This window comes from Amblyomma americanum, chromosome 3, assembly GCF_052857255.1.
Source record: "Amblyomma americanum isolate KBUSLIRL-KWMA chromosome 3, ASM5285725v1, whole genome shotgun sequence".
NCBI lineage: Eukaryota > Metazoa > Arthropoda > Arachnida > Ixodida > Ixodidae > Amblyomma > Amblyomma americanum.
Window position 1 is genome coordinate 134,860,124 of NC_135499.1, and position 24,516 is coordinate 134,884,639.

General features: G+C 45.2%; 1 protein-coding gene across 1 annotated transcript in view; it reads right to left on the reverse strand.

The window, feature by feature from the left end:
• LOC144124148 (putative chitinase 10) overlaps nt 1-24,516 on the reverse strand; it is a 44,875-nt gene that overhangs the window by 12,051 nt on the left and 8,308 nt on the right. Inside the window, exons 2-11 of the mRNA XM_077656806.1 lie at nt 16,801-17,013; nt 15,323-15,592; nt 12,565-12,818; nt 10,463-10,566; nt 9,677-9,794; nt 8,569-8,763; nt 7,997-8,119; nt 5,073-5,261; nt 3,427-3,673; nt 1,251-1,510 (exon numbers count right to left, since the gene is read on the reverse strand). Coding sequence (XP_077512932.1) covers nt 1,251-1,510; nt 3,427-3,673; nt 5,073-5,261; nt 7,997-8,119; nt 8,569-8,763; nt 9,677-9,794; nt 10,463-10,566; nt 12,565-12,818; nt 15,323-15,592; nt 16,801-17,008 — 1,968 coding nt within the window. The 5' untranslated portion in view covers nt 17,009-17,013. The remainder of the gene's footprint in view (nt 1-1,250; nt 1,511-3,426; nt 3,674-5,072; nt 5,262-7,996; nt 8,120-8,568; nt 8,764-9,676; nt 9,795-10,462; nt 10,567-12,564; nt 12,819-15,322; nt 15,593-16,800; nt 17,014-24,516) is intronic.

The following is a 24,516-nucleotide window of genomic DNA, read 5'->3' on the forward strand; positions in this document are numbered from 1 at the left end:
ATAGTCTACTGAATTCGTATGCGTTACACCCTACCAGACTGAAATTATAGCGCTCCAACTGGCCACAAATAACCTATGGACCACTCTGAAAAGAGCATGACTAGAACTGAGAATATTTCGGTTAATGATCACCCGAAGTGAATGCTGAACGAGCAGTGCCGCGTGACCACTTTCAGGTGCGGTTGCGTGGTATTCTTCGACGGCTGTTTCAAAAACAGGATCCGCTCCAACCACGCATAACATGCTGACTCGGTTTAGTCACCGCGTTCATCTCCTACACGTGGTGTATTCGCGTGGTGGCGATAATGATGCTCAGATATTTAACCTCCAACACTGGTTGACTTAGCAGGACTGAGACATGTTCAGCAAAACCCGCCTTCTTGCCTGGTATCGAAAGCCATGGCTTATAACTCTCGTCCCGCTCGTCAGCTGAGATGTGGCGCTAGTTTGTTAGCCGCTGTTCTTAGTTGCGAAAGGTAATTTTTCAATGAGCAGGAGTTGACAGTCAGATTTAATATACTGACTGCGTGCTGGGTATGAAGATCACTTTCGCATCTTTCGACAGCTAAAGATTCAACGCCGTGAGTTTAGCTCTGCTTCTATCGCTTGGTTTTTTCGCATGAATAGTTGTTCTACACTGATATTTGCACTAATTAGAAATACAGTAATTATTATTCGAATCGTATTCGACTCTGTTCTTTAAGTATCCGATTCGCGTTCTATTCGATCTTTAGCTTCACTATTCATATTCGATGCGATGCCGAAGTCAGATTACTCGAATTCGTTTCGGTTCTGAAAAATTACTATTTACTCACCCCTACTTTAAACCCCCTAAGACACTCGCACTTCTTATGTCTGCCTCACAAACGAAACGACACTGAAATTTTCAAGATAGAAGAGGCAAAAAAAAAAAACGCTCATTACTGCACGAAACACGCTCCTTAGGGGGTCGAGAGAATTGATTTCTTAAGGCCAGCTGGTCGTTGGTAAGTGAAACCTGGATTGCATAGCAAGCAAGAAATAAGAACTTTATCGTATTATTTTGATTTGAAATCTTGTGATGGAGGTGTGCACACAACGCATGACGTACAGTATTTGCGAACAAACGTTGCTGCTGCTAGCCAACATAAACACCGTAAGTGAGAAGCAGGTTTTCGGCTTTGGACAGGCGATTTGGACATGTCTAATCAAAGCACACAAGCTCAGTGTTCCGCTGCTATAAGTACAAATCCAATGAATCTGCCTGTCACCTTGATGAAGTTGAGTATTGTCTCAATCTCAGCAGGCTTGCAGACGGGAGGTCCGGGTCCCTCCAGGTGGAAGTTGATCCCGTCGATGCCAAGCTCGCTAAGCCAGAACTTGATCTCATTGATCAGATCCTCAGCCTTCCTGTCGTCGCGAATCCGATTCAACAGGCTTTGCACGTGCGCGCCGCCGCCGTAACTGACGAGATTGCGCAAGTGATTCTTGCCCGTAGTGAGCCTCAGGTTGCCCATTTCGTCCAGTATGTCTTCAAAGCAAAAATAAAAAATGACCGTGTTTTAAACCTGTTAAACCGAGCATGACGTGCGAAAGCACTAGGTTTCAAATTATTTTCATTATTGCCGAAACACTGCCTTAACTTCTCCTGCGAATTCGCATGACTCTTGCCTATACATTGGCTTACAATGTACTCCAAGACGATTTCTTTTAAATTTTCGTACCACGCGACCTTCCCCTAGCCACACCATGACTAAGCCATTTCATCTAAGATCTCAAAGGTCCACTGTCAAGGACCAAAGGCCAAAGGTCAAAAGTAATAGGTAGAGACTCAAGAGACTCATCGGATTTTTCAAGACGGCTACTGAAATAACGCCTTGGCATGAAAACAGCGTTCAGTAAAATGCTCCAGCTGGCTGACACTTTCAAGAGCGCCGTGACACCATGTGTTATGTCCTGGCCCAACTACACAGTTCGGGCTTGGACGAATTACTCTTCAAATGCTACAAACAAACAAATATGTATGATTTACTAGCTTTTCTCCGCGCACGTGCTTCACTTTAACTAAATTCAGTGGCTGCGACATGAACAATATCAGAACGTATCAGTGAACAATATCAGTATGACCTCTCGAGAACAAAAAGAGCTATGATTGCACTTTATGTGTTGCTGCATATCTGGTGGTGTCTATGAGTTACAAAGCATGATCGACATTTAAAAATAAAGCATTTTCATCACTGTTGCCAAGACCGCGATGCTAAATTATCACACTGTCATATTCTCTATCAAACGCGATGCGTTCACTGCAAGCTTAAGTGATGTAATACTGACGCCCGACTGCGTGCCAATAAAATGTAGTGTGTCCCACAGGCCATCGCACTTTTGTGTAGTAGTAGACTCCATTTTCATGTGGCTTCAAAGAATGCCTTAAATGACCCGTAGCATGTGTACGGGGGCTGAAGTGAAGCAAATGAACATCAGCATCAGCTGCCCTTAATACTAGCTTAGACAAAATCGACAGTGTGTTACGAGGAAACGTGCAAAAAGCAGCGCATACCTTTACTAGACTAGAGTAGTAGCCTTATTTTTGAAAGCTAGTAATCACGAATCTTTTGTACACCATCTGCAAACATTGACTACAAAGAAAGAGACCTTTCGCCAATGTGTTGTGTGTTAAACTCGCCACGCGCTACATCAAATTACATATCGTAGCTCTATGCCACGTATACGCACCATTCATTAAAAAACTTTATACGCCATGGCACCCGTAGCCTTAGTGAGCATGTACGCTGAGGCCACTGACACTCTCTGGATTTGGAAGTAATGATATAGAGGAGGAAGTCTGGTGATTTGCAAGGAGCTCGCACAGAGGAATGGATGAAGTCGTTTCAGTCATATATCTGTGAATGTACGGCGTGCACGTCGCCCTAAGAGCTTTTGCAAACGGTGGCACGTTCATTGTACGCGCGGTCGCAGTTTGGAACCGCGGAGCCATTGAGATTTATTAAACGTCTGCCTACAGAAAAGAACCTAAATATGTAGTTGCTTTTTACCGTAATTATAACAAGAGTGTGGGGTGTGGTCTAAAACAAATAAGGCACTAGGCTTGATGCCATCCCACTTTGTATAACGGGCTGTGGCGTGCTTGTGCTCTGCCTTGAGGTTTTTTTCACTTGGATACTCTAAAAATGTCAAAATTGATCACTTTGTGCTGAGAGTGATCTAATCTAACGCAGCAGTGCAGTCCTAGCACCGTTTATGTTCTTGAAGGCAACTTTTCAAAATATCCTCATAAAAATACCACTCTGTACTCCGTCTCCCCGTGTACGTACGTGTGCAAGATACAGCAATAGCTTGGCAGCTATTTTGCAAAAAAAAAATTACGCTACAATTTATCTCAAATGACTCCAGCCACATGCGCAAATAGAGGGCACAAGCTCAACGCACTCTTTTCTCCCTTGGTGCCTCTCTTACGGAACAGGAACTGCCCCGTCTTGTTGTCCGTCTCGAGGTAGGAGTAGACGAAGTGCGTGCACTTGTCCAGTGGCAGGCTTCTCAGGCTGAACCTGCTGGCGCCCCGACGCTGGAAACCCTCTCCGCGGATGAAGCACACGACGGGAGCTCGCGCGTTCCGCTCGGCTTCTTCGCTGCTTGTCCCCTCCGTTGTCTCGCCTTCACCCGCTCTGCCTGAAGTCTGAAACAAGATATATTTGGAGAGCAGTCCATGTCTCCAGACGGTGGGGTCTACTTCCGAGCCTTGTAGCTTAGCGGGCCATTTATCACAACCACGATGCACAAAACGCCTGAAGGGTGAGCAGGAGCCTCCTTCTCAAACTGCGTGCCTCAGTGGCTTCGTGGGCGGCGAAAGAGCCCCACTATAATGTTCATAATCAGGAAAATGTGGACTTTTAACGCAAAAAAATGCAAAATACATGCTGAGCGGGGATAACAGAAGAACTGCAAAGAGTCACTCGATAAGAGAAGGCAATGTTCAGAAATACGGTGTCGTTGCGGAGAAAGCAGAAAGTGATTATAATCATCACAATCACCATCATCAGCTGTATTACTTCCAACGTCAGAAGAAAGCTTCTCTTAATCTTCTCCACTTATCCTCGCGTGATTTCCTTTTCTCATTTCTCCATATGACTTTCGGTTGATTCTTGCAGCGCCTTAGTTAGCTTAGAATCTACTTTTACTCTAACAGACCATAGGTTATCGCATGGATACGATGATTAATGAGAACACAAAATGAATCCGCGCAGTTTTCTCTCTCACGTTTGGAGGAGAAACGACAGGGATAGTTTTACCACTATCTACTCCCCGTCTTCACGATAACGCACACCCATTTACCCACTTCAACCACACTACCAATGATGGCATCGTCTCGAGAGATCTCCTTCACGTTTGTCAAATGTGTTCCTTGTATCTCTTATGACTCAAGCCCTCCTGTTCGGCAGCATCTTTTGAAGGCTCGTGAGTGTTATAATTATCAGTAGCGACATTCTTTATGACAGTGGTGTTTGTTCCAGAGAATTCATTGTGCTCATGTCGCTGTTAGATATTTATTGTGTGCGGTCTAACCACTTCCGAAATCAGATGATGTCTACTTTCCATCATCCTGAAAGAGAAGCTGCTAACCGCTAGGGTATTTCGTGATTCGCTGAATGAATTTGTTTCTGCTAAAAGTGCTACTGCAAACCTTGAACTTATGCAGCTTTGCAGACAATTATGAGCGCAATCGTAACGTAAAAGTCGAACAAATTTTTCTAATGTATTCCAGAAAGGGTGGTTCCAAGAATAATCTTTTGCTTCTGGCATAAACGCAAGCTGCAGTATTTTAATTTTTTAAGCGAGCTCGTAGCCCTGAATATTGTGGCCATCTTTCTAAAGAATTATTCACAGTTTTGTGAAGCTTGACTCAAACATTTTCAAATCATGGCCGCAAAAGTTTTAAAAAAATCTACGTAGCGAAAGTACTCAGAAAAGGGGGGGGGGGGGTAGGAACTATACATGACTAAATTCGCCTGACTAGAAAATTTAATAACCATATGCGGGATCTATGTTCAGTTCAGATGCAAAGCTCGCTTTCCCACCTCGGTTGTTGATGGATGAATTTCCTCGCGAGTGTGAGGGCTGCCCTTGTATGGGCGGTATCCCTGCAGCGCCTTCCATGCCGTGTCCACCATGGGAAAGACGTCGCCAACGCAGTCGCCCGAGTAGTCATCCTGGTCCACAGACCAAATGAAGACACCGGCCAGTCCTTTCGACAGGAACCACCTGACCTGCAGGGGAATCGGTGTAGCAGAGGGGAAACTTACAGTATAGTGCTATGACGGCTAATTTTTTCTAAACAACTGAAGTGCACAAAAAGTTCCACTAACAATCGAGCTAGATATTTCTCAGTTTGAACAATGCCAGACTGGCGAAAGGTTTGTTAGATAATAAAATATTGTTTGAAACGTCTACGTTATTAGAGACCTCAAAAAGAGAGGGTGCATGATGAGATCAGCGACCACTGTTTATTTAGGAACTACTATTGTAGCGTGAGCTGCACTCTCCGAGGTTGAGCAGTTTCGCGTGGCTCCTGGAGAGCCGTGCTGCGCATGCGCGAGGAGCTCCGCCACCACGCGCGCCTCGCCGGTCTGCGCATTCCGGAGGAGTGACGTCATAGCCGCGGCCGACGCACTGGCGCCGGCGAGTGCCCAGCTGTGCTCCTCCGTTGCGCCGTAGCCAAGTCTGACGCTGCGCCGGAGCCGCTTGATCGCGCCTCTCATTTTGTGCGCATGCGCAGAGGTATCAGTGGGAGTATACATATAGCGGGGCGTTTGCCAGTGTGGTATAGCCATGGAGGAGAGTCAAATTGCTGCTCAGCGGCAATTGAGGCTCAGCGGCTCAGCGTAGCTCACGCTACGTTTATCCTGGCATAGCCGAGCTAAGCCTCTGCTAATTTTTTTCCGTACAGCTGTTGTGTTCAGGTTGGACATGGTTTTCATACTGATGTGCGCTTTCTCTTCATAGACCGTATGATTAAAAACATTTCAAAAACTTGTGCTAATGCGCCCTACATTAGTGCCCTCATTTCAGTTTATCGGACAACCGACAGGCCCGACAGAGCAGCCGTGATTCGCAACAGTGTCTCAGCTTCCACTGCCAGTCTTTAGATACTCCAATATAAGGGGCGCAAAACCGACAGCCGGAAACCAGTGCAAGAAGTAATCACGTGATCTCATGAAACTGCACAATTTCCAATTGGTCGTGCCGCTTGACTGCATTCTCACCATTCCGTTGCCTCGTCTGATTCATTTTAAAAGCAGTCCTGTACAGAGGTATATAAGGGAACTTTTGGACATTGGAATTGCCATGGCTGCAAGCGTCAACGACACCAACCGACCGCAACCGTACTACTACGGTCACCATCCCTTGAAAGAACAGCGGACGCGCTTGATGCATGTGCGCAGTTAGCGCCCTGATGGAAGCGGCCCATGGCATACGATTACGCTTTGGAAAGCTCTCTAGTGCACTAATAGTTCCCATGGACATGTCCCTGAGTCTAAACAAAACTGAAGGCGGCCAAGTTCCTGGATCTAAACAAACCGGATGCGTCACAACATTCTTGCTGTCCTAAGCATCTGTATACACCATGCGTAAATGTGTATTCCTGAAGGGTGTGTTAAGGACGACGGCGAAAGGCAGGTAAATATAATGGCCCCGAGAGCCAAGAAATCTAATTTTCATATTCTATCTCAAAAACGAAGCATGTACTACAAAAAACAAGAATGCAGGCATTATAAGAAAAGCTCATATTCAGTGCATGGAATCACAAATATACATTCTATCACGGTTTAAGTTTTTTTTGGTGAATTCATGAATGTCCAGCGTCTACAAATGCTCATTCATAGCCGGAACGGTGACGGAGTAGGCAGCATCCAATACCAAAAATGCATACTGCGCGCGAACACGGACGAACAAAGCGATGTATCCGACCCAAAGCCTCCTATCTACGTTAAAATGTACCAGCTTAAGAACTCAAGGAATAGAACGCCCTCAATGATCTAGCCTTAATTATTTTACGGAAATGACTACCTCATGCACAGACCCCGACTCGATAGCGTTAGTGCAATGCCTTCTTCAAAGCAGAAGTTAAGAGAATGTTACTAATTTCTGAAGAGTCATCTAGAAGGGTCGATTTGTTCTCAGTGGGAACCAAGCAATTCGAAACCAGGTCTTCTCTCTCAGTCACTTTCTTCACTATTTTTTTATAAGTTTAGACCAGTAACGTCACGCTAAAGTTTAACGCACAGCCGCTTAAGGCTGCCCAAAGGCGACCAAAATGTGGCCTGTGGTCGTGCTTTGTAACGCGTTATTATAAATTTTTTTGAAGCGATGTTTATAGCCTCAGGGCATAAAAGCTATGAATTGAGAGATGAGTAAGATGCTTAAATATTATTATATTTATAAATATTATTATTAAATATTATTATAATTTAATTTTATGCGGTACTGATTTGAATTCCACCGAAAACACAATGGAGCTGAGTAACCTACCAATCACAACCACGGCCGGTTTGGTCCAGGCGCTGCCGCTATTCATCGTAATTCATCCAGTCCTGCCGAGTCATAGGGACAGCTATTCATCCGCCAGTTCGGCCCGCAAACACGGCACAGTTTCTTCCCTAAGACAGGAGAAGCTCAGATATAGCTTGTCAGGAGAGCCTAAAGCTTCCTGCCCTGCTATGCGTTGTGCCGCCAGTGCAGCATGGCCGTACCACACGTTTATATAAGTCCAATTGTGGGCGTGCTTCTGCAAAGATGTGTGACGGCAAACCACAGCCTATGTCACTGAGAACGGCAACGAATGGCAGGGCTCCGGATGAAATGAAAATAAAATGAACCATTACGAAATACGACCCGTGCTTTTGGTGAGCAGCTACTGCCTCTGTGGGCTGCAGCGCTTTCCTCATTCGTTTCAAAATAAAAGGAATGTAGGACGAAGGCGGTGTGGAGCAGCCAGACGTACTTTCGCATCAGCGCTTTCCTTGTCGTCGTAGCTGATCCACTGGTCCTGGTAAGTAATGTATGCCATCCCCGCCTCTTTTACCCACTTCCGTTTCCAATGGTAGTAGTTGAAGCGGCGGCATGTCTGGAGAAATAATTAGACATGTTGCAACCTCTGCTAGCATCAAGAAACGCACATACTTTTCAATGTGTTCGAGTGTAAGCTCCAGCAAACATTCCTCCTCCCTCTGCGCGTGGCAATAACAAATATAATGTCTATTTTCTTAGGCTTCAGAATGGACGTAATTGAGCAACTCAGTCAGCCCATTGATTCGGTCAGTCTATTTTTAACATTACTGTCCTCAGTTAACGATTTTGGCTGATATATTTTTTAACTCTACAACCGTCGAAACTATTCACTAATATTTAACTGCGACGCGCAGGCTTTACACAATTCTTGCACTTGACTTCAGCCTCGAAGACCCAGTTATACTTGCAAGCCTCAACTTCAGGAAAAGCGCTGTGTACTGGGCAACAAAGCCCGGTATACCAGCACCTTCCTGTTAAAGTTACAGAACGAAGAGTGTAGCCCACCTCGACGTAGTTCATGTAGCCGTCCGTTCTAGTAAAGTTGCCACCATAACCCAATGGATGGTATCTTTCGAGCTTGGAGCCAATGCCGTTGTGAGCCGGGTTGTCAAGCGTGAAGCTGCGGCCGTAAGTGGGGATTCCGGGAACAATACTGGATTTGGGGATGCCGGCGAAGATCCACCGTTGCAGACACGATTCCTGCATGAACCGATGAGAGCGGAGTGAGATGCCTCGTAAGTACCGCGGTGGCAATTCGGTTTGTCGTTAGCAAACTGATCAAAACTTTTACCACGACAGCATAATACGCAACCATGAAAGCAAAATACTACCGTCAAAATTCAGAAACGCTGTGATCTGGGCGGCTGCGTAAAATAAAGCCATCATTGAAATACAACGTTACTTTACATTGAGTTAGAAACGGTTTTTAACAAACCACCTTGCGCCCAATTCGTGAAACCCACTTGTTACACAACACTGTCTTAAGTCTGTGTGCAGCAAAAACTACTCGCGTAATGAGACGCAAGCTTCTGTGTGACGTCTAATATACTGATGCTGCAAGGCAGGGGCGCAGCGCTTCATGCATTACTTTGAGGCGGCACAGCAAACAGGCAGGTGGCAGAGTCACTAGCGTGCCTCGAATTCAGGAGGTCCCACACAATGACACCACACAAAAGGAAGCCAAGATCACACCCTGAATACCATATATCCGCCCCTTCCCCTACCCCACTTCAGTCTTACATTCGCCCACTGATTGAAAGTTTTCAGTGTTCCCGCCTTTTATTTTCTTTGATACGTACTCTACTTTATGCTGTGTTTATATAATCTGTATGTTATTCGAAATTTTGGCTCGCTTAGAAGAAGGGTAGAACGGTCATTCCTTAGGGTATTCTAGAATAGAAAGATAATCACAGCTTGTCTTACTTTAAGCCAAAGGAATAAAGTAAAGCCATTGAACATGAGGCATCAGATATATTCTAAGATCTAAGGCCTAGTCTCTTGCTTAATTCTTCCAACGCGAATTATACCCATAACTGTTGTTATTTTCTTTAAAGAAAACTTTGATTCCTTTGCATCCTCGCTCTTGCAATGCGTTGCTGAGCCAACAACTTACGGTGTCTGAAGGAGCGCAGCATTTTTGATCCCCGAATTTTATCGCACTGGTGAGCTTCGTCTTCGACAGGTCATCCAGGTTGTAGTCGAACGTCATCAAAAAGATGTAGTCAACATACCTGCATCGATAGAAACAAAACGGGCGCACTACGCCATCAGGCCAGAACAAACCATTTTAGTTAAGCGTCGCCGTCAGCATTCCTACGAACCGGAGGGAATAAAAGTTTAGACCTCTCCCTACCTCCCCGCACACAAGCAAATAACGAGAAAACAGTGAGTAGACATAAATGGGCATGATTCATGCTTCCTATTTTAAAATAAATACCCATGCAATAGTATTGACATAAACATGCGGTATACATGAATATGACTTCGACAGTAGTATCATATCTTCTTCGAAGTGGAGGTGTGTGCGTACGAGCATTTAGCTAGGATTGCTGTAGTAGTGCTGGCCCGGAGATTCACCGATTGACCCGAGCCACGCGACTGCACGCTGCGCAGACCCTGGAAACCCTTGTAGTCTTTAAACTTCGAACTAGGTGATGCAAAATACTTAACTTGCGCTCTGGAAGGCACGCGGATGCTGTAACATGCTCGAGGCAGTTCGCCTACACACCTATACGCACTATGCGTTCAGCGACTCCAATCTTCGCGCGTTGTATTTCTTCTTACTTAAGCTCAGTTCTCCTTTATGTGCTAACAGGATTCTCAATTCAAGGAGTAATTAGACGACGTCGGCACTGACATTCATGCAGTGTAGAGTGTCAGCGGTATGAACTTTCCTTACCTGGCCAGTTCCCGTTTCGGTATCCAGTCGCATTTGGGGTCCCGGCATGCGGGCATCTGTACTGTGAGCAGAAAGTCGCTGTAGATCTCCTTTAGGCGTAGCCTCTGCACATCAATAGCAAGAAAAAATGAAAAAAGAATTCAAGAACGATACCTCATCGTTCGCAAGGAATCACAAAAACTACAGCGTGGTGCATATGCGTACGCCTCATATGTTTTCATATCGCCAGATCCTAAGAGACACCGTTTAAGCAGGCGTGGATTGTTGCCTTTTAAAAAAAATATTTCTTTTGCCTACGCGCGCATGCATGAAAAAGTTTTTCATGAAACATGAGAATACTGCCAAGTGATAATTTAGCGTATATTCCGCTTCAATCATCGACGGCGATGTTGCAGCTTATCATCCACTTGTTTCTGTGATCGGTAAAGTCAAACTCGAAGATACTTATTTAACACTATGGGCAATTTATTTTCCAATTTATGAAGCACAAGAGCAAAGCTACTCGCTCAAGGTTATAGTTCATTTATTTTCCGATTTAAGGAGCACACGAACAAAAACAGTACTCTGGCACCTATGAAAGGAGTATTTAAGTGGCTTCTAGTGCTGCGAATATTAGGCGAGTACACGGACAGAGGAGTCCAGGGCAGCGCCAGGATTTTTCCTCGGCAAATGCTTATTTGTATTTGTTTCGAACCAACTTGAAAGTCGGGAAGAAATTCTACTTCAGACAAAAAAAAAATGTAGAGGATACTTAAGCTCCGCCCCAAGGGTATGACGTGATAGCTATAGTGGGGTAACGCCCACATATGCGGAATTGGTATACTCGACTTTATATTCACAGATCTCAGGGAGTCCGCATGCCACTCATGGCGCAGTGCATGGTTCAGCGGTTAAGCGATGGCCCTACTATGGCAGGTGCTGCCATGGGTGGAGCTTGTGCGAACCAGGTTGCTCCTCCTGGGCAAGTTCTCGCGACCAGCCATTCATTTAACGGCCTCCACTCAGTTTGCTCATAATTCGGTGGGCAGGTTGTGATGACGCCAAAAGGTCACGTGACCCAGGCTGCCCATCTAGGTTGCTTCTCAGGGGATATTTCTATCACAATGTCTACGCTGACAACGACGCCAGATTTTCTGCACAACGGAGACTTAACGCCATCGCGTTAAAACTTTCGACACGAACTGCTGATTTCGTTATATCAATCTTTCTTATTCTGCGCTCTGCGAACATTTACAGTTTTGACTAACCGGCGCTTCTTTAGTGTTTTCAATATTTTATTCTTCAATATTTAATGATTTCAATGAAGTATACTTCTTTAATGTTTGCATATATCTCATTGAAGTCTGGCACTGGTGGGGAAACTCTGGCTTGCGTCAGCAAATTGGCGCTCCACGCACTCTACAGCTCTATGTGACTTGTTCATGCCGATGACGTCAGCAGCCATGATGGCTCAACATACAACGGCCATTACGCAAACCGACCATTCTCCCTCGCCATGAATCTACAGAACATGACTCCTTATGTAGCCAAAGTAGGCTATCGCCCAACTAAATTCTCATGGCTGGACGCTACCCGTTAGAGCTAAACAGAATAGTAACAGTCAAACACGTGTTTCTTTGCCCTCGAGTCTCTATGACATTTTCAATGATGCTTTATTGCTCAGTAGCTTTATTAAGGTCGCTGTTTTTCTTAAGAAACCTATCTTTTTTTCGCTTCATAGGCAGCATGTTCATTTCGAACACGACAACAGAGCCGAGGTCATATGAACGATTACTGAGACATATCGCGAGCAAGAATTGCCTTCAGCTGCTGAAGATGCTCTCAAGTTTGCTTTACCAGATGCGACAGTTAATGCTACGCTTATGCTCAAATCGCACTTTTTATGTAGTACTGTTTCTATCGCTATGTAAACCCTAAATATCGGTCAAACAGTACAAAAATATAGTCTTCAACAGCGCTTCGGAAAACCTCACTCTGTCATTAAACATTCAAGGCCTATCTTTAAGGAATGTTTTGGACTTGATTACTCAGAGATATTTTCAGCAGAAGACTGTAGCTTAAAAATAAAATCTATGTGCAATTTTGATAGAAATGGTTATCACCTTGATGAAGTTGAGAACCATGTAGGCGCCTCTCTTGCTACAAACAGAGGGACCAGGCCCCTCTAGATGGAAGTTAACACCATCCAGGTCATTTGACCTGATCAGTGCATCAATTGTCTCGACTAAATTATCGACATCTTCCTCAGTGCGCAGACGTTTCAGTAAGCTGTTGATTTGCGCGCCGCCACCGTAGCTGAAGAGGACCTTGAGTGTTGGGTTAATTTTCTTGAGCAAAGCCATCTTCTTGAGTACAACTGTCAAATGAAAGACAGGACGAAAAAAAAACGATCTTCGTTTGCGCATTGTAACTATTCATGTGTGCATAGTCTATGTCATTAAATCAATGCACCTTGACCGCAAGCACTGGCCCGATATACTAAATTAAGGGCAAAAATTAAAGGAGAAAGCAAGCAGGTTGTAAGGACCTGTTTTGTTTGGCTACCTTGGGGAAGTGCACGGAAGTTGTGACAAAAAATTCCAACGGCGAACGTTACAGTCCGCACTAAACTTAAGGTAAGCCTCACACACGAGTCGTAACAGTCGCGCCGGTGCTGCCGCTTGGCATGAGGGTACATGTTGGACAAAAAAATCGGGGATATTTTTTATTTAATTTCTTTACTTCTTCCTTAAGAGATCGGAGGCTTTCGTAGGAAGAGGAAGATTAACATGTTTAACGTTTTTGGAACATGCTGGAAAAAAAATAAAACAACAAAATTCGACCCAAAAGAAGAAAGAACACAAGAATAAAAATTACAGCAAAATGCAGGAATATATCTACACGAAATAACGGCAAAGAAGCCGTAAAGGAAAGCATACGAAGCAGGAAAAAAGGAAAGAGCTGCAGTTCTTTCAATGAGTATGACGTGTTAGCTAATCTGGATTTTTAGTTTATCTTGTAATTTTGTTCTATCTATGCATGTAACTGTATTTTCAGGCGGATAATTCATAACAATATTGCGTGAGAGAAGAATGGGCAATTCTTTTATAGACTGCGATTCGGATTGCGTGTTAAAGAAAGGCTGTGACTTAAACGGCAAGGTCTTCTTCAAGATGTTGTCAGTAGGTCGTATATGAAGCACTCAAGGTAAAAAATACCTGTCAACAAGGCACAAACGACAAATGAGGCAGCGCATTGCTAGGGACGCAAGTGCAAGGTCTCATTTCAATGAAGTGACGCTGGATCGTTTTTGAGTAAGTTTAGGGGACTAATCGGGCAACGAGGATTTGAGTGACCTCGACGTTAGCGGCGAGGTATGCTGACGATGGATTCCTGATATATCACGCGTAATAAAGCTTCGGTTTGGTGAACGTTAGGTATGCCAGTTTAATTATGTCTGGGGACAAGTTCTTTAGATAACGCCGCATGTAGCCCACGGTGTGCGAGGCTTCGGAGCAGATGGTTTTCGATATGCGTTACCCAAGACAGGAATGTTCGTGGGTGCAGACCGATATATCAGTATGATTTCGTGTAGGTAACAAGGGCAGGGGTGAGCTACTACGTAGTGTTAGTCAGCATGAGTACGAGGGAACATGTCGTCACAGCATTTGCATCGACGTTTTTTGCGACATAAGTGTGTGCTTTCTCTGTAATGACGCTAGTCGCAACATTGCCCGAGTCGTAAGCGCTATGAGGCAATTTTAGGTTTCTCGGGTTTGTTAGAATAGTGGCTTATCATCCCGTAACCAAAACTAAAAAAAAAAGAAAACGCGAGTGGCCACTTGAAAACTTGGGGAGAGTCTCGGCAAAGAAAGCCTGGTGGCGCTGCTTAACTACAGCCAGTGAGCGCGTTAGTTAAGATTAAATGCCTGACTCAACTACACGCCAAGGTTACTGCCGTTAAACAATGCTCCAAACCATTCTCGTTAACAAGCATGGTGATAAATCACAATAATGTGCTAGGGCACACTGCCAAGCGCCTTATTCAAGTGTTTTGTCTTGCGCAGCGCATAGAGCTCGAAGTGAAATGTTCAGTTCTCAACCAACTTTAAACAGCGACCCGGCCCTGTATCACGAACTACAAGTTTCGTCTCTCTCGCTAGCTTTTTGCTGTCCCTCGGACATTACTCACAGACCTTCGAAGAGGGCGTTAAGTTTACAAACCAGCCATCTTGTTTTTATAACCGACGATATCAGAAATGAACAAGGCAAATACAGACGAAGAAATCGCGAAGACTGTAGCCTTCCATGGACGGAAAAAGAAAAATTCATTTTCTGGCTAGGCCCAAGTAGCGACTTTTGAGGAGAAGGAAGAATTTGGGTTTCTGTATTTCAAAGTGCCATTCCTTCAAAAAGGTGCGCGCCAGTTCCCCTTGGCAGATATTTTTTTTTTTTTTGCGACGACACTTATCAGCGCGTTTACTTCTGCCAAGACTTTTAACCGCCGGAATATCCTGGTTAAACAGGGTGTATTGAAAACAAATGATGTCAACTATGTTTTCTTAAATCCCGTGGTATCAGCAATAATGTAGACTTAATGACTGACACGTGTACTGCGTGCTTCTGCTCTGATAAGTCAAACGCCAAATAATGCAGCCATTTTGCAATCAATTTTACTCCAACTGTGTGCATGTGAAAAAATAAAATGCGGGCACGTTGAGCAACCACCCTCGTCTATATGAAACTAAAGCTAAGACTGACATTTTTACACAGTAAGCGATTTCTCGAGCAATTACGTCATTTTGAGAAGAAACTCCACATGACTGTCACTGTCCTCCGCACCGCATTTCCTCAGCATGATGTTTGAAGGAAGTTACGTACCTCGGTCGTTTATAAGACCCTTTTTGCGGAATATGAACTTGCCGGTCGTATTGTCCGTCTCCAGGTAAGAGTACACGACGTGCGTACATTTCTCAATGGGCACACTGTTCACGACGAAGTTCATAGTTCCGTACTGCTTGAAACCCTCGCCACGCACGAAGCACACCAAGGGCGGGGGTTCCCTTGAGCGAGCTCTGTGGCGTAATCTCTCATCTTCCCGAAGGTGTTCCTCCTGGCTGTCCGTTTCAGAAGGCGCGCCGGGGCCCTCTTCTGTTGGCGAAAGAGGGTAACAATGAAAAACGGCACTCATATTCTCCATTGTATGCATGTTATGAGCTCACCTGACCAAGCGATAACGGAGGCCATCAATCAGAGCTGGCGATCTGAATTCGGCACATATATGGCAGTTTCTACGAACTGATATTGACCTTACATATCGTGCAGAAACCTACCACTACGGCGACTGTTCACCTAGCTCTGAAGGTTTAAGCCAATGGTCGCAGGCAGCGGAAAGCTCAGTTTAAACTGCCAAACAAAGATTAATTTTAAAAAGCCTGAGAAGCACATGGAATCATGCTGAGACAAGTTTCGGCCTGTCATCACGCAATTAAAATTTTATATAAGGTAATTCTGCTTAGGCACCCATATTTTGTAGCCATGTCCCACAATTTGCTGGCACCAATGTAGCGGTCACAGCTTGCGTAAGCAGATAGGGGCCGAATGCGCAAAGTAGCTCACACGCAAGAGCGCATCGTGTCTGTATTGCGTCCAAATGTTGGTCGTCACGAGAATGAGGCGTACGATGGCCAAGACGCCGGGCGATCAAAGGGCGTTCTAATAGACAACTTTTCTGACGCTTGCTGATGAACACATTTAGCTTCCACTGCTGCAGTAATGAATTACATGACAGAACATACACGAAGTTCCCCATTATATGGAGAGTCGTGCGCGCGAACTTCTATTGAGCAGTTGATTTTAGCTACCGGTACAACGAGAAGAAATAATCGCAGGTTTGTGCTCATAACGACAGACTTCGGACGGAATGGCATTTTGTTGTTTGCATCCTAAACTTGCCGTTTTTGTTATAAAACTCTTGTTTTAGTTGTGATTTTGCATTTTCTGTGCCTGATTTGACCTTAACGTGAAATACCATCGTGAATCAAGAGGCAAGAGAGCGCTGCATTTTTTTTCACACGTTATGTGCATGATCTCACTACATATGTAACATAACCTACATTGACAGACATTATTCCGCGAATGGTGTTACAGCGCTCGCGCAAACGAAACTAAAAATATAATATTCGACAGCATATTCAGCCTTATACACGCGTAAGAGGTGAACGGCGGAACCCAAGAATTGATATTTCTTCTAATAACCCCAAGAGCGTTCGTAACATTTTTCAACCCTGATGAAGAAGGCGCAGTAAAATATTTATGTATTTTTAGACCTTGTTCATTACGCACAGAAGCAAACTCACCCGAGCCCTCCATTTGAGCAGTGTCGATGTCTGTTGACTCGTCGTCGTTCGTGTGATGCAACCTCCTGCTGCTGCCATTGCCAAGCCCTCCTTTCACCCTGACGTCTCTTTTCAGCTCCCTGCATTTTGCCTCGGCGTAGTTCGCGTTAAGAATAACCACCACAGCTGCAGCAAGCGTTGCATGCAGCAGTGGCGCCACTGATCCCATGTCGCCTGCATAGAAAGCGCGTTGTCTGTGAATGGCAGACCATCTTGGTGGCGAGCGGACGCTTTGGAAGCGCGACTGCTGAAGCTTCTACGGGCGCTCTTGTCGGAGGGCGCCAAGTTCCGTATTATACTTGTTCGCGCCCAATAAATACGAAAATCCGCCCACTACCATAGTTTGGAACCTCTCCTGGCGTATGCTCGTAAGGCACCAGTGTTATGTTTAAACAGATGTTATGAGCATAATAAGATACTAGCTTTGAAGAAATTTTCACTTCACCCTCGTCACAGCATGATTCCCTTAAGACCAGCCAGAATAACTTCCTAAATCTTGCATCATATATTTTTTCATCCATAGCCAATTGTAAATACTTTTACCAATGTCCTTTAATAGCTCTTTATAGGGATGAAACTTCTTTTGTAGCTCTATGGGAGAGCTTGGTGCTCTGCAAAAGACGCTGCCCATCGGGGCTTGCTTGAACACAGGAACATCTTCTGGCGAGCGGCGGAGCAGGAGGGTGCTTAACTGCACCAAAAGCAACGTCGTAGGGCGTGTCGTTTCCTTGTTCTGGAATTTTATCAGGGAAGTATGTGAATGCGTGTATTTTTATTAACGAGCGAGTGAACAAAGGAGGAATGACGAAAAGTAGTCACTTTTTTTCTTTTCCGTCCGAGGCCAAAGTGCGAGAGAAGTGGAAACGTGCAAAATCACTAAAGGAGTTGGAGGGTTCTCTTCCGAATCGCCAAACGTGCTTGGAGAAACATTTCGATCTCACGGACAATCGTTCGCACAAGTTCGTGGTGAATGGGGATGCTGTGTCGCTGCGACACGGCATGCCCAAGCTCAATCCTGTCACTGCTCCTAGGATATGCGAAGGGCTCCCATGACACTTAACCAAGCCGAAACCACGTTTTTGACCATGAGCGCAGTGAGCAAATGCTCCATTTACGATTACAATTTCCAGCGCAATTATAAGTCTCTTACTGCTGATGAACTGAAAACGAAAACATGGAAACAGTTCTCCTCAATGTCCTATTACAGGACAACACAGCTAATCGCGTGTTTATTTTTTTCTAGAACAAGAGTACAACTGAAATCCTAGCAACGTCAGCACGTCGTCTATACCTCCGCCGTGAATGATTATAGTGATAAAAATGCACCGGAAGAGGGCTTTTTCAAAGGATTTGAGCAAAATATCTCTATATCAGTGAAGTTTGCAGAATTGCAGAAATTCATAGTACACAAACAAAAATAATTCTATTTTTTGTTTTTCTAAGCCTTGAAGGAGGTATTTACGGTGGCTAATGTGCATATCACCCACGCTCACACCGTAAGCCAGTCGAAGTCTACACATTTCCTCTCCTATATTCATTAAAGTCTCTCCTCTTCGTCCACCCAAATGCGGTATATATCACATCTCTTAATGTCGTAACTAAGGAAGTACCTGCAACGTTTGATTAGCTTCTGTAAAGTAAGACTAAAAACACTGGAGCGGTTAACAAGTCCGTTTTCATGTCATTGTGCAGTAGCTTTGGCTGACAACATAGTGCGGAACGAAGAAGGCGAGACAAATAGCCGACGCGCCTGCGTTCAGTGTTGAGAAGTGTGTTTTTGATACCTGTCTCACAGCGGGCGCCTTCAGGGCATTAAAAGAAAGCACTACGAAAAACTAACCGGAGGATCAGACATCCGATACAATTCTGCGAAAGTATTAAGCTTTACCCTCAATTATTATTGTGATACTTTTACAGTAATGGATGTTTCAGGTCTTTCTTTCATTTAGATTTAACCGTCGCTTTTTCGTTCCACTGATGCGCGGGCTTCTATGCCTGGTGGCGCATCTGAAAGGTACCGTTGCGTGGGTGGGAAGAGGGTGGCACTTCTAGAGGGTGAGGATGGGTAGCAGTCGTGTGGGGCGGCGGATCGAAGGCAGGGATGGATAAATGGGCACCACCTAGGTAGGCAGGTGGCTCGTAGGTGGTTCTTGTGGAATGTGGATGCTGCTTTCTCCAAAGTCACAGATAGAGAGAAAAATATTTTTTTAGCTATGCAGGTGTTTTCACCTAAGACTTTACACAGTTGTTACAATTAGAACAGCGGCTTTTTCGACATAGCATTGCCAGTGGTGCAGTATATCACTACCAGATAAGAAAGAAGTGCCAACAAGCAGGCTTGTCAACAAATATTGAATAGTTAACTTTTTAACTCTTATCGTTAGGCTTTTTAATTATTGAGAGGCGTATAGCCCACCGTAAGTAATATCCATATCAGTTTCTATAATTTTGAAAACGCAGTTACCCTTGGCGCTGTGATTCAACAAATGTTGGCTATTTTGGCGAGTTACGTACGCTGAAGAGGATGCTTTGTTTGCAAGCTTCTCGAATGCACATGCATTTTGGGGCGATGTAGCCAAAATTTGTTGGGCCGCAGCGCCTAGGGTAACCACGTTTTCGAAATTCTAGAAACTGATATGGATATTACTTACTGTGGGCTAGACGCCTCTCAATAATTAAAGAGCCTAACGATAAGAGTTAAAAAGGTAATTATTCAATATTAGTTAACCATCCTGCTAGTAAGCATGTCTTAGCTGTATTCTGATGTACTACACCGCTGACAATGCTATGCCGAAAAAGTGCGCTCTTATAAAGCAAAAAACCTATTTTTGTAAATTGTGTAAAGTCTTAGATGAAACACCCTGAATGCACTTACATGCGCAGGCCGGTGTCAGCTATAAACGCCAACAATGCATGGGAAGAATAGTTGAATTTTCACATTTTGACACTCGTACTGCTTGCGCAATAAAACACTATTACTCCATCAAATGTGCGAGCCTTCTTTTCCTATCTCTGCACCATTTCGCTAAGTTCAGGAACTGACCATTAGGTCCAGCGAAATATGCCACTTCTCCGTGTTCCTTATTATGGTCGACTTTGAGATCTGCAGAGGTAAAGTTTGCGTGGCTCAAAAGCCTTCTTTTCCGTAGTTACAGTTTACCAGCCTGTAAAGGACTGAGCAGTTTGTCGTTTTAGCAAGTCTTCAGAAGTTTGTTCGACAAATAACAGTGGAAGTAATTTTCTCCGGGCACCAATGCACACGATACACGGTGAACAGCAGGTCGCGTGTGTGAACAGCTCTTCTGGTCAGATGAGCTGGTCGTTGTTAAGGGGTTCGTGAAATCATGTGACATTTGTGGGCGAACTGTCCCTAAACACCTCTTCGGCCGCGTTCAACTGTGTACTATGCCCGTTATTGAGACTCCCTTCGAACTGATGGTCATCGATATCATCTGACCCTTGTCACCCACATCGGCAAAAGGCAACCGCTGCCTGCTTATCTTAGTTGACTATGCCACTCACTACTCGGATGCGGTTGCTGTTTTGATCATCGCCGAGACCCTCCTCGAGATCTCACGATTCGGTGACCCTCGCGAAATTATAACCCAAAGAGGATTGACCATCCATTCCCAGCGAGCGGCCAAACTCAGCGGTGCCCTGGAATAGGGGCACCGGCCTCTGCAAGATGGCGGGAGATATCTACTTGAAGATGAAGACCTCTGTCTGACCGGAAGGCCTTGTTAGAGCAATAAAGTGTATCCTATCCTATCCTATCACTGATCGTAGGAGGACATCTGCGTCTGCTCTCACGGAAGAGATCATTCGATTGCTTTCCTTCAAGCAGTTGCCCACCACAACGTACGACCTCATGGCTGATAGCCTTGTGAAACGCTTCACTGCCATTTTGAATCAAATGGCCAAAAGAATGTGCCAAGAGAGCCTCAGAAGCTGGGACTGATATTTGGCTCCACTCTTATTCGCTCATCACGAAGATTCGCATGCCACTCTAGGATTCTCGCCATTCGACATGTTATACGGCAGACATGTCAGAGGCAATATGGCTATTTTAAAAAAATTGTTGGGGTGAAGAGCGCATGGCCGATCACGTCAAGATGTCATATGGCCACATGATCGAGCTGCGCCAATGAATATAGGATACATAAAGTATATCGCAAGAGGAACTCAAGAAAGCTAAGGTGGAACAAAAGAAGTTTATGATGAAAAGTTCCCGACGTGTGCACTTGTTGCCAGCGACAAGGTCCTCCTATTACTCCCATCTGATCAAACGACCTTATCCTAACTCCCATTCCTTGCAGGTGCAATTCCTCGACTGCTGTCAAGACAACTCTGCTTTACAGTCGTCTCGCGTCTACGAGGCATAATATAATGTTAAATATGTCCGGAAGAACCACACTTTCAACGTATATGTATTGGTCGCTGCATCGATCTCGGCTGAGCTAATTCTCCTCGATGAAGGTTAGAGAAAAGGTTGGTTTGCTATATGAGGTTTAACGTCCCGAAGCGACTCATGCTATGAGGGAGGCTGTAGAGCAGGACTCTGGAAAAATTCGGCCACCGTGGGTTCTCACACGTGCTCTGACATCGCACAGTTCACGGTCCTCTAGCATTCTGCCTCCATCGAAATGCGACCGCAGCGGCCGGTGTCGAACCCGCGTCGTTTGGGTCAGCAGCCGAGCACCATAACTACTTAGCCACCGCAGCGGCTAGTGAAGAGAAGAACAGATGCGTCATGCCACTTTATTACTGTTACGAGACAGCCCCCTGGCAAATTATTTCTTAAAGCTTAGTGGTAAATAACGGATAGCCATAGTAATCGTACACTTGTCTCCGGACGGTCGCAAATGCACCTTAAACTAATACGCCATTTGGTATTGCCGATTTCACGCCACCGTTAGCTCTGCAGTGCTGCTATCTGTTTTAGATCCCAGACAGACTTGTACGAATTTTTTTTTTCGTATGAACCAAAGCGGTGTCTTGGCACTATGCCGTTAGAGAGGCAGCTACGCAGGGGACACTTTACAGGCTTCCGGCGTTATGGGTTCAGCATAAAGTAGAACGGAATGCGATTCAAGTCTGCGCTATGGTGAATGAGAACGCTGGTTAATGTAACTGTGCGATCTGCGTTTGTGTGATTCTGGAGAGCTTTACTCTTATATGCCATGTACGCTTGGTAGCGGGCGCCTGCCTCATCGTCCACCTTCGTGCACATGACTGGGATGGATGAATGGTCTTTCTTAGCCCCTAGTAGGCGCTGTCATAAGGGTAGGGCAGCTGAGGAGATATCTCCGTCACTCAGCTATAGGGGCGAGCGTAAAATTCAGTCACTTCAATGCGATGGCATTAGATGCCTCCCCCCCGAAGAAAAATATAAACAGGGCATGGTTAGTCATAAAATTCGCAGACTAGTCGTCCTTAGGTCACGTGACATGTTCTAGCGCTGTCTGGTCAGCGGGGTGCCTGAGACCACGTAACATGTAGGGAGGTGGTTGGTCGCGACTACACGCCGTGGTGAGTCGTAAAATTCGATATGTGGTCACGTGGTCACAGGGTCGATTCACATGGTCGAGCGCTGATTGGCCGACGTGGTGTGTGGCATCATGAAACCACGTGACAAGGAAGTGTTGGCATTTGCTCTTCGCATGACATGGCCGAGCGCCGTGGCGGACTCGGTGACAAATGGCAGCTGCTTTTGGTTTTGTGCAGGCGTGTATAGTGTATGTACATCTCCACGTATCAGATTGGAATGAAGCCAGAATCAAAGCCGGCTGTGTCTACCGTAGTGGAACATCCCCGCAAGCGGAGACGGGGACAATGAAGTATGTAGCTGAATATGGGGCATTCGCGGTTGCACTGGCTCAGCGCATGCGCCGGAGAGTAATGACTGAGAAGGAGAAGCTGGCGAAGCGGACTACGTAGAATGCTATGTAGAGCACTATCTGTCAACACTTTCCAAAGGTAAGCAAAAGCGGCCGATAAAACTAAGAAGAAAAAAAACATTTCCGCATATATGCTCCCAACAAAATCCACGCCACCGAGTGTTCTCCGCAGATACAAACGACCTGACTACAAATCATAATTGCAAGGCTTTTCATTCTGTCAGCCTAGAATACATTTAACGTTATATGGTTATAACAAACAGCATCTTCAATTCGGCATTAACCACATCTAAAACTGAGATTTCGCCATTCCCGTCTACCATCATCTGTTTTGAAGACCAACACACACTCTTATGGTATTTTTTTATACTTTTGTTCCGACTGTCTATAATTTCGCACGGCTATCGCATGTTAACATTTTCTTCGTGCAACAGCGTATTTCGCACCGGTAATTGCGTCATAAATGCCGTAGAAATGTACCGCGGCCTATTAAACGGTCTATGAACGCGCCACAAGTCCCACAATCTTGGTCAAAAATTTTTAACATTGGAATATTTTAAGGTACTGTTATGCTGATGGTAATGATCCATTCTTCCGATGCGTAGCAATATCTTTCTTTTCCAAGTTTTCCCATCGTTCGCATCGAGTACTGAAGACAGCCGCAGAAAACAGATGGGAAACGTTTTTGACGACAGCGAAAACCTTAATAGCAAAACACTGCACGCCTGCTCAAAGGAGATCTGCCCAAATATTGATTGCTATAGTGAAATCTTACAATACATAAAAAATGGCTTTCATAAACATTTTCCCGTTGAAAAATGATTTCGTGCAGAATTGCTGGATGTGGTTCAGACTAGAGTCATTAAATAAAGACTTAGAGTACCGGCACTCTTTTCTCCTATTGTTCTGTGCCGCCGCCACGATCATTGGTCAGTTTGCGTCACGTGATATTGGTTTACACTGCGACGGTTCATGGGGGCTGCCAATTGTGGCTTATGCGTTTTCAGTCAGGCAACTGCGGTAGTCCTAGTGCTGCGACGCTGCGAGTGCTGCCGGTGACCGACTCAGTGACCAGGGATTCCGCGCCTCGCAGCATTTCAGCTCCGCACGACGAAAGCATAAACTGAAGGCAACAGCTGTACCGTTTGCATCTGAGCGGCTCCATGCCGTACGGCTACGATCCCCGCCGCAGCGCAGGGTGGCTAACAGCGTTGTTTACAAAATGGCCGGTCCAAAATTAGCGGCGAGGTCGCCGAAGCGGCAATCTGGCAACAATGATAAACAACAAAATGGCCGCCCCTACTTACCGCCGTGATGCAGTGACGGTGCTCTAAGTCTTTATTTAGTGACTCTAGTTCAGACGGTTAAGACAGCCCATGGGTTGATACTGCCATCTGTCGCCACCTTGGAAAATTAAATGCACAGATGAGCCACTGACTGCGTAGATGCTATCTTATCCATGTAGACGGCGCCACCAACCTACGTGGCCTGGGAGCACGCTAGTTCGTGTGTTGATTTTCAAAGTCCATTTCAACCACTAAATATAAGCAGCTACCATTGTGGCGTGCGTTAATATATCTAGCAGACATCATCCGTACGAGATTAAAGGGCAAGGAAACAAGCAGCAGGTGACTGGATATTCTTCAGGTGTGTTCTAATAAATACTGTAAGATTGATACTGCGAACAGGTTGCTAAAATATGTTTGCTTGTTGTGCGACTCAGTCTAAAGTTCCTTTTGGGCGTCACGAAACCTTCGCATGGAACCTTTCAAAGATACGA